At 37.2% G+C, this 10,443-nt stretch overlaps 1 protein-coding gene and 1 pseudogene across 4 annotated transcripts; both read left to right on the top strand.

Moving 5' to 3' along the window:
- The first annotated feature begins 296 nt into the window (after window positions 1–296).
- On the top strand, window positions 297–9,893 carry LOC122310870 (probable serine/threonine-protein kinase PIX13). Of its 4 annotated transcripts, XM_043125094.1 has the most exons (16): window positions 297–799; window positions 1,228–1,550; window positions 2,311–2,446; window positions 2,577–2,719; window positions 3,028–3,151; window positions 3,264–5,428; window positions 5,612–5,708; window positions 6,677–6,799; window positions 7,024–7,074; window positions 7,167–7,278; window positions 7,554–7,679; window positions 7,758–7,908; window positions 8,100–8,148; window positions 8,236–8,906; window positions 9,024–9,212; window positions 9,523–9,893. In XM_043125094.1, exons 1-6 carry the CDS (start codon window positions 733–735, stop codon window positions 3,707–3,709), a joined length of 1,239 nt encoding a protein of 412 aa, XP_042981028.1. In that variant the 5' UTR covers window positions 297–732; the 3' UTR covers window positions 3,710–5,428; window positions 5,612–5,708; window positions 6,677–6,799; window positions 7,024–7,074; window positions 7,167–7,278; window positions 7,554–7,679; window positions 7,758–7,908; window positions 8,100–8,148; window positions 8,236–8,906; window positions 9,024–9,212; window positions 9,523–9,893. The 4 variants fall into 4 exon arrangements, with proteins under 4 accessions (XP_042981028.1, XP_042981027.1, XP_042981026.1 ...); XM_043125093.1 differs by having other exon boundaries at window positions 7,766–7,908; window positions 8,100–8,906; XM_043125092.1 differs by having other exon boundaries at window positions 8,100–8,906; window positions 9,034–9,212.
- On the top strand, window positions 6,711–9,893 carry LOC122310869 (annotated as a pseudogene).
- Window positions 9,894–10,443: the final 550 nt, after the last annotated feature.

The following is a 10,443-nucleotide window of genomic DNA, read 5'->3' as shown; positions in this document are numbered from 1 at the left end:
CAATTACTTATGGTAGACACTAGGCAACAGACATGAGTTTTCTACATTTTTTTTTTTTTTTTTTAGGAGTTTTCATACTTGGTTGCAGTATAAAAAGACCAAAACGTTCCTTCAAGATGATGTTGAATTGTTATTGTTTTTCTATGTGATTTAAAAGGATTAGTCAAGAATCAAGATGGTTGAAAACTACAAAGAAATGTGTGTGGAGGAGATTTGCAGCCAGAAAGCATTAAAAACATATAACGACCATGTTTTCATGGAATTAAAATATAATTAGAGTTGGGATGCTTTAAGGTGATTAGCCTGTTTAAGGACCCTTTCTTTGAATGAGCTTCTACCTTTTGACTTGACTAATCCCCCAAGCACGGTAGTTGACTTTGAATAACGTTCTAGCCTGCATTTCCCTGCGAAGTTGTAGCCATCGCCATTTTCTTTGTTAGACATTCGTACCGAGCAATTCGTGTCGGCGATACTTTATGTGACTTCGTTTGTCGGCGATACTTTTATGTGATTTCCTCTGTATACGCAGAGATAAGAGTCAAGAGTGGAAGGACAGAGAGAAATTTCAAGCAAACTCAAATACAAAGCCCTTTCAATTGGTCTAAGAAGAAAGATTATTCAAACCAGAAGAGACGTTGGAAAGAACGCTGTATTATCAAGAAAGGAAACTAAGCCACAACCGATCCAACTACGTTTTGTGTGGCCCTGAAGGAGGAGAGAAGCTAGTTTCAGATGGGGAATTGTTGGGGTTCTACAGCTGATAACCCAACTCCAAGCACCACTGCCCATCTCAATTCAGGTAAATAACTGACAGGAAAAAAAAAAAAACAAAAAAACTGTGCTTTCTTTTTGTATGTTCAACCCTTCCATGAAATTCTCAAATATCTCGTAAGGGATGGTTCTTTTTGTCCCATACTTTTTGTTTGTTCTCTAAAGATGAGTCTTTGTTTCCATCAACGGTATAATCACCGTCAAAGTTCTCTATATTGGGTTCTGACTTTTCGTCTTGGACTATGTTGATCCGGCATTACAGCACGAAAAGTGTGATTTTTCTTCGTTCTTTTAATGCTTTTTTTTTTTTTGGTAAGTTGGATCTTTGTATAATTACGATCTCTTCAATTCGTAAGATAATTGATTCTCATGAAATTTTCCGCATGACCAAAAGCAAAATTCCCCTTATGTGATACTGGTCTGACATTTCGTACTGTGTTTGGGTAATTATGACAGGATTATCTCAGACAACAAGTAATGCAACTACTTCTAGGTGTAGTAACATCTCTGCAAACAGTCATTTCTCGGCGGCTAGCGGCGATGAGGTTTATCCACATGGGCAGATCTTGCCCACCCCAAACTTGAGGATCTTCTGCTTTGCAGAATTAAAGGTTGCGACCAAGAATTTTAGAGCTGATACAGTACTTGGCGAGGGAGGCTTCGGGAAGGTCTACAAGGGTTGGCTTGAGGAGAAGGGGTCGTCCAAGAGCGGAAGCGGGACGGTAATTGCTGTTAAAAAACTGAACTCTGAGAGCTTACAAGGATTTCAAGAGTGGCAGGTAATTCTACTTTAAACGCTTTTTTCCCTTTTTCTAGGCTAGCAATTATACTAAACTTGAAAGAGAAGAATGTAGTTTGAAAAGTTAATGCGTTTTGGATTCCTTTTAGCCCTTCCACTTGCACTTTTACTGTGTTTGTTATTGCTGTCTTTATCTTTTGTTTTTCTTGTTGCTTTTTTATATGTGGTATTCCTCGTCAGAGCTTTTACTGAACAAAACAAGACTATGCTCTCGTTTTGGCATGTGTTTACTATAGAACACCAACTGACTTCGACTGCTGAAGTTAAATATCACAGCTACTCCACTTTGGGAAAAAAAAAAAAAAAAAAACAAGAAAAAGGTAATTGAAAATACAGACCACATTCAATCGTGGCTATGTAAGTTCTTACCCATTGCTTATCATCTTTCTTGTATAATATCATTGGCTAGTTTTGTAAATAATTGTAAAGAAAAAAGGAAGATACTGCAATGAATCATGAACCTTGTAAATCATAGTAAGTCGCGATTGAGTTTACTTTGGTTGAGACTTGAAATGCTGCATCTTCCTCTTTGCTACTCTGCCTGAGTTGTGGTTTGAATTGATAATACATTTGGTGCCTAGCTTCCATAACTAGTTTAAAGTTAAAGTTGATGTTTTAAATGACAGCGCAACTCTCTCTCTCTCAAACACATGCATTTTTTGAGTTTGATTAGATGCTGTACTAAATGTTCAACAAACCATTTTATGTCTGCTCATCTCGGTGCTAATTTCTTGGTGCAGGCAGAAGTGAATTTCTTAGGAAGGCTTTCCCATCCTAACCTTGTTAAGCTGTTGGGATACTGTTGGGAGGATCAAGAGCTACTCCTGATTTATGAATTCATGCAAAAAGGCAGCCTAGAAAACCATCTTTTCGGAAGTAAGAGCTTAAAAAGGATCAAATTCTATTATCACTGTCCATACGTGCAAGCAATGTGCTCTGCATGAGTGTGATTTTTCGTATAAAGAACATTGGGTTCACCATACGTTGCATCCTTTTCACTTGTCAGGGGGCTCAACTGTTCTGCCACTTCCATGGGATATACGGCTTAAGGTTGCAATAGGAGCAGCTCGGGGCCTGGCTTTTTTGCACACTTCTGATAAGCAAGTTATTTATAGAGATTTTAAGGCCTCCAATATACTGCTTGATGGGGTAAATTTCTTTTTGAAACATGATTAACTACTAAGACTATAAGAGACATTAGGAATCTAATTGCTAATTTCCCTTGTCCAATGAGTGATACATCTTTCTTTTATCTTCATCCTATAAGCAGACGCATCTTTCCCCTTTCTGATCCCACCCTCATCACTTGATCCACCACATCATGGAAGTGTGCAAGTCATTGATGAAAAAAAAGCGTGTGTTTTATTTCTAAAACATCATTGGTATTATATTTCATATATATTCACTAAGATTTTATTGGGAACTTATACTTTCTCCAACTTTTGGTTTGATTGCAGTCCTACACTGCCAAAATATCAGACTTTGGCCTGGCAAAATTAGGTCCATCGGCTAGTCAATCACACGTGACAACACGGGTAATGGGCACATATGGTTATGCCGCTCCAGAGTATGTTGCCACTGGTAATTTTTTGTGAAACCTCTTGAACTTTCAGTGGCTCAGCAAAATTTGGGCCACTCAACCTTGATTTTTATAGAAACTGTTGAATGACATTGTCTCGTGCTACTCAAACAGGGCATCTGTACGTAAAGAGTGATGTGTATGGTTTTGGTGTTGTTTTAGTCGAGATACTAACAGGCTTAAGGGCACTCGATCAAAATCGTCCAAGTGGAAGACATAATCTGGTGGACTGGATCAAACCATATCTTTCAGAAAGAAGGAAGTTGAAACAAATTATGGACTCCCGGTTGGAGGGAAAATATCCGTCCAAAGCTGCATTACACATATCTCAGCTTGCTCTAAAATGCCTTGCAGCTGAACCAAAACACCGACCATCAATGAAAGAAGTATTGGAGACATTGGAGCGGATTGAAGCTGCCAATGAAAAACCAAGGGAGCCTCGAATTCGTTCTCATCCTATGGCGCACAGACAAGGCCAACCGTCTTCGCATTATCGTTCGCCACTTCACCCAAGGCAGGGTGGAAGTCAGACCTACCAACACTCCCCACTAGTGAGGTGAATTTGATAGAGCTGCTGCATACAAGCACAGGCTTTCGCTCTTATGCGGACGTTTGTTTCTCATGAAAAGATAGTTCCCCCACCCCTGCCCCCCTTTGTTTTTTTTCCCCATTCATTCGATCTCTTGTATACAATGAGTATTGCTATTGTAATGTGACTTGTATCAACTGAATGAGTATGTTAGCAGCAAAACTGTAATTATATAGTCGCCCGGTGAGTGTTGCTTGGGTATGTTTGCAGAGTCATTACTAACGTTCTTGTAGCTGGGGAAGTAATGGTTGTAAGTTTTGGAGCCTGGGAACTGAACCGGGGGGGTATCATATTGGTAGCCAATAGTTTGGTTATCAAGAATTCTTTCTTATAATCTATAGAGCACCTTGTTAATGCGCCTATCTATCTCTATTGAACATTGGACATTAAATACTTTCGAAGAAGTTGATAGGGCATTGTTTGAACAGTGATGTTTATGATAGATTTTTCATATTTGTTCTTCAAGATGCCAGGGGTTGCAAATTTATATTGAGGATGTGGTTTGAAAGTACAGAAGTCTTTGTTTATGTTTAAGTTGTTACATTTTGCTGGCAGGCATATATATACCATTGTAGAAACTGAAAAAAACAGATTAGGGCCATTTGGATTGAGAAACCATCTCATCTCATCATTACAATATATAGCATATTATATATATTATATAATATAATATATATAATATATTAAAACTAGACCGAATCGGTAAAACTTGAAGAACCGGTTTAGGAGGGTAATTAGTACTAAATCGGTTCTTGAAAATATAAAACCGATTCATACTAATTCAGTCTTAAATTTTATTCAAAACTAGATCAAATCAAATTGATTACACTCCTAACTCTTCCGCACAAAAAAACAAGGGTCAAGATAAATGCAGCTTTGAAGGGAAAAACATATCTAGAAAATGTCATTGAAAAATAAAAGGGTTGAACTGACTTGAGTCGGATCGGTCGTTTTGTGCTATCCTGGGAGTCGGGCCCAGATACAGACTGGGTTAGCTGGTTTGCAAGCCTAATAAATACATCAGTTACTTGTAGCATTGACCATTTATTATTATAATTTATTTATATTTTATTTTTTTGTAAATAATCGACATACCAATTATTAAAATAATAAAATTTTAAAATTTGTAATTTAAATTAAAAAAAAATTAATAAAATAGAGTTGTACACACGTACGTCGCAATCGATACGTCTATAAACTCCCCCCTTCTGATTCCCGCTGAAACGTCGCGCGCTCTCTCTCCCGACTGGATCGCTAATGGAAGCTGGGGAAAGAACATTCTTAAGCTTTCATTTTCTGCAATTAATCTTCCTCTCATGGGAAATTATCTTCTAAGTGTTTAGGGTTTTCACGTCGCTGACTTATGCTGATGATCCTCTAGATTCTTCTATAATGATTCTTAATTATCTCTAGTATAATTCAAGATCGTTATTTCAGTGAGTGCTGTAACCAAAGACTCTTTGGTGCACGTAATGAACAGGAACAAGTCACTCACCGTGATGGATTTGATTAATGAAAATCGTCTTTTGAATTAGTACTGAGTGTTATTACTGCGCATTGCTCAAAGTATTTAGTATTTCGCATCAGTTTGGGTGAGATCATTATTAAGTTTTTATTCATTCAATTATTTGTACAGATTGTGTGCCATTCCAACTTTTTTGGAGCAGATGGATTAGATACTTCAATTACCGTAAGATTAGTCTTTCACATGTTTACTGATCCAAACATAAAAATAAAAATGTCTTTGACATGAAGTTGTTTTAGTAGACTATAATTTTATCTTCTTTTTTTTTTGGGTATTGCTTAATTTAATATTTTTTTCCTGACTGACGGTGTTCTGCATTGCAATTTCTGTTACTTGTTCCGGTCAAAGAGAATCCAAAGAGTTTCGCCCTTGTATGACTGTGAGCAGTGCCGTTTGAGGAAGATGAGTATGCTATTACTTCCAAGGAACTCTGGACAGTATCTTGGTAACTATAATTTAAACTTCCAAGAGTTTTTACCTTTGTTGTCTATATATGTTTCCTAGCATTTCCAAGCCAGGAACGCTACGTCATTAATTTACAACAATAGGAATGAAAGAGAAGGTACTCGACATATGATCTTGCCTATGCATTAGTGTGAGCACTTCACCATTCGAAGCATTATTTATTACGTTGATAATTCGTGGTATATTCAGATCATCTCTGGGTGAAATTGCTAAGCATGTAAACCATCAAAGAAGTTGGAGTTTGGAATTTCTTAGAGATGTTTTGTTTTAGTTCCGTATGAGAAAATCTTCGACATTTATAGGAGGGATTAGGTGTTGAAAACCACCTAAGTGTGAAACCAAGGAGTCCAAAATGGCTGCTCTGCACTGTCCAAATAGCTGCTTTGCACCGTCCAGCCTTCCACCATTCTATATTGTTGCAGGTTGCACATAGCTGCTACAGATCCCCATTTGTCAACAATATTGGCTGGCATTTAGTAGAGCTTCTCCTATAAAAGAGCTCTGATATGTAAAGTAAAGGTGGGCAAAAACAGAGAGATAGAGAACTTTATTGAGTGTCTGTAATTTTGTATAAACACATTGAATATAGTGAATTTTCGCTCCAGTGAACTTAGGCAAGTCGTTGAATTACTTAAATATTGTCTCAATAAGTGTTTTCTGGAGATTTTGGCATTTGGCATCAACATTAGGATAATACTTCATGTTGAAAGATATGGCTAAAAAGGGTTTGGTCATGTGAAATATTAAGGATTTTTTTTTTTTTTTTCTCAGCAATCTCAAACCCATCTATAATTTTTTAAACATCTTAACAAAAAGCCATGACTTCTCTTTAAACCTCTTATGGTGATAATGGCGTTTCTTGAGTTATCCCATTTATGATGTAGGCTTTATTTGCTAGAGGCTGTACCAGATACCGGTGGTGATATCTAATAGACTAATTCCAAACAGGCTCTATGTATTTTAGCTGCTATAGGAGAGAGATATCTGGAAAAGAGAACCAGTGGATTAGAGTTTCTATCAAGTGTAGACAGCCACATATAGAAGGAACTGCTTAAAGGGATTTGGACAACGGTAGGTGAAGATACTGTTATTGAGCTGAAAAACATGACTCTGAGTGAAGTAGTATGGCTAAAAAGGGTTTAACGTGGCAGGAAGTTTGACATGCACAATCCTTCACCCTACACCCGACCACTCACCCCTATTTCCAATTTTCAAACCATTACCACTTTACTTCAGTTGTGACATTATAAAAACTGTTGCATTTACTGACCTATGGCCAAATGCTGGCTGAGCAGGAACAAGATTATTCTTCTGCTACTGGAGTTGGCAATCATCCAGATGAAAAGGTAATTGTCGAATTTTTCTTTTCTCAATATATAATAGTGATGCTTATATTTATTCGTTTCATACAAGATATTAACATCATTGCAGCGTCCAGTGATGCTTCTGGTGCTGTTTGAATTAGCAGGGTGAAAATGAAGGATCTATCTGCTTCCCGGGTCTGGGAAAACTCTATGGATGCTAATCATGATCAGTCAAAGAGTTCCCAGGTTCTGCTATTTGATTTAAACACTAATTCTTTTATAGAAATTAATAGCGTACGTGGCAGCACTCATCATACCTTGCTAAAACAGGTTGAACAATTATGAGAGCCATATGAATTACATATGAAATCAAATAACTTAATGTTTCCAACCAAGAGATTGAAAAAAACCTGTGATTTCTCCCTTTGTTTAGCTTAATTGGTTGGCATTACAAATCGAATTATTATCTCCTAGTTAGAGGCACTGATAGACCATTTCCTCCATCTAATCCATACTTTCAGAGAATGGAATGTCCATTTAAATCTGGGATAAGAGAGAAGGCCAACTATTCTACTGATGGGCATCAAGAAGGTCGACGCCCCTATCCTCACATGCCATCAATGAGCCCCGTGAAACTAATGCGGCAGGTGAGCAATTAAATGCTTCTATTTTGTGTCCCCTAAATACGTTTTGTGCAATTGATTTTGGTACGTAATTTGTCCTAGACCTTCAGAAAATGTGGCAAGAGAGGAGGGATCTTTGAACTGCTCTGTTAATTCAACAAGATAAAGCCAGTAACAACAAGATGGCAGTGGCAGCAATTGAACGATCTAAAAGCCTTGACACCACTGTCAAGGGACAGTACAGTATATGGAGGTGAGATTATGATAACCCGAATTCTGATTCAACCCTGAAAATTATGTGGGACCAGCTTATAATGGCCTAAGCATGTGCATACATTGCCATGTCTAGAAATGAGAGTAATCTTTATAATTCTCTTACGAAACACTCTAGAGCAAGTTAGCGTACTATTGGAGAAGCAAGTTCTGATGCTGAGATTCACGCAGGTTATTGCTGTTCTGATGTTGAGCCATGCTTCAGTCAACTGAAGAGAATGTAAATGCACTGGAGAAAAAGAATGCCTTCTTAGTTCAGCTAGCTGCGAAAACAGTCCCTAAACAATTGCATTCCCTGCCTCTGCAGCTCGCAGAGCAGATTATTATCTGCAGGTTTCTCATAAGAAGTAGGATCTTGACAAAGAAAAGCTTGAAGATCCATCTCTCTACCACTACGCCAACTTTTCTGACAATGTACTAGCAACATCTGTGGTTATCAATTCTACTGTGTTCCATGCAAAGGAGGCAGAGAAACATGTCATCCATATAATCACGGATAAACTGAATTTTGCTGCAATGGGAATGTGGTTTCTTGTCAACCCTCCTCCAAAAGCAATAATCCAAGTTGAGAGCATTGACGACATCAAGTGGCTGAATTCATCAAACTGTTCCGTTCTACTCAACTACTCAACTTGAATCTGCAAGAATGATTTGTCCATGCTGAATCATCTTTGATTCTACCTCTCTGAAGTTTACCCAAACTTATACAAGATCCTATTTTTGGATGACGATATTGTAGTTCAGAAGGATCTCACACCTCTTTGGTCTATCGATCTGCAAGGGATGGTAAATGGTGCAGTGGAGACATGCAAGGAGAGCTTCCATAGGTTTGATAAGTATCTGAACTTCTCTAATCGAACGATCTCAGAGAATTTCGATCATAATGCTTGTGGTTGGGCATTTGGCATGAGTATTTTTGACTTGAAGGAGTGGAAAAAGCGAAATATCACTGGAATATATCATCATTCGCAGGATTTGGTAAGGTTTTTGTCTGTCTTCTTCCTCCATGGTTAAACACAACCCCCGCTTTTCACATTCTTATCATTTATTGTCTTTATATTAATTACTTATATTTATGCCTTTCTTTCATGGTAGTAAATCTTAGTCTGCAAGTCACATATACAAATATCGTGTTGGCGATAAGTGTGCCGACGCATAGCCTGACCTACCCTCACCAAGGCACTAAGTTGGTGGTTGGGGACAATGGGCTTGACTCTCATCTCTGTAGCATTGTGACAATAGAGATTCGAACCTGTGACCTCCTATTTACTAAACCACTTGGGAGTAAGTCTCTTACCACAAATAATACCCTTGGAAGCAATTTCCTAAATTTCCATAACTCCCATTGGACAGACTTTTCATTTGCTTCGTGGAGCAGACTATACAATGAAAATTCATAAATTTTTCTACTTTTTGGTCCATAACATTATTTTGGATCTATTTTCCTACCGAAGATTCTGATCTTTAACCCGTGCCTAGTATGCTCAACAAGCACGTCCTCTTTGTTTTTACCCAGAAAGTGATACCTTCATCATTGTTTGATTGTAATTACACTAATCATGCTTGCAATTGTTGTTGTAAAACTGTTTTGCAGAACGAGGATAGAACTCTTTGGAAACTTGGCACATTGCCACCGGGACTCTTATCACTTTTTTATAAATTGACCTATCCTCTGAATCGGGGTTGGCATAATTTTGGACTTGGACATGATCCAGCCCTTAATCTAACAGAGATAGAGAATGCAGCTGTCATCCATTACAACGGAAACTACAAGCCACGGTTGGATTTGGCTGTTTTGAAGTACAAGTATTACTGGTTTAGATATTTGGTGTATGATAACCCTTACCGCGGCTTGGGCAACACTACTGAATGAATATTTTTTGTCCATCTTACGCCCTATAACTTACACATGTAATATTATTTGATCTCCAAAGAAAAGAAATGCAAAACGCCTTGTTGTTCACAGAGAGGCTATCGATCTTTTCTTGTGTTATTTAATCTCATTTACGTTGAGTTGACTTCTTTTTTTGTGAGTAGACTTCAAAACATTGCATAACTGTATCTCAGAAGTTGCAGTGCTGATTGCCTTTGCCATCTATAATATATGATATATATATATATATATATAATATTGTCTACACTTACACCTTCCCCTTTGTACGTCCCCAATTCCCTTCTTATACAGTCTAGAGGTGTTCGGAGCAAAGGAAAAGGTTTGAAGATGATCAAGTTCAAGGAAACTGATCTAGCTAGTGTTGCGTCGTTTTTTATTTTAACTCCAAACTGCCAGTGTTCTCGAATATCACGTAGAGCATTTTCAATAGATTTTTTATCTTATTATTTAAAATACATTAGCAAAATCTATTTTTATTTTATTTTATATACTGACTTTTATAATATATTATATATTAACTTATTTATTTTTTCTTCATATCATTTAAATAATATTTTTTATTTTATTTTTTTAAACATTTCTTTTTTACCAATAAGTTTGTAATATCTATATATATATTTT

This window comes from Carya illinoinensis, chromosome 5 (assembly GCF_018687715.1).
Source record: "Carya illinoinensis cultivar Pawnee chromosome 5, C.illinoinensisPawnee_v1, whole genome shotgun sequence".
Taxonomy (NCBI): domain Eukaryota; kingdom Viridiplantae; phylum Streptophyta; class Magnoliopsida; order Fagales; family Juglandaceae; genus Carya; species Carya illinoinensis.
Note: the sequence above shows the minus strand (reverse complement) of the source record. Positions and strands in the feature narration are given on the sequence as shown.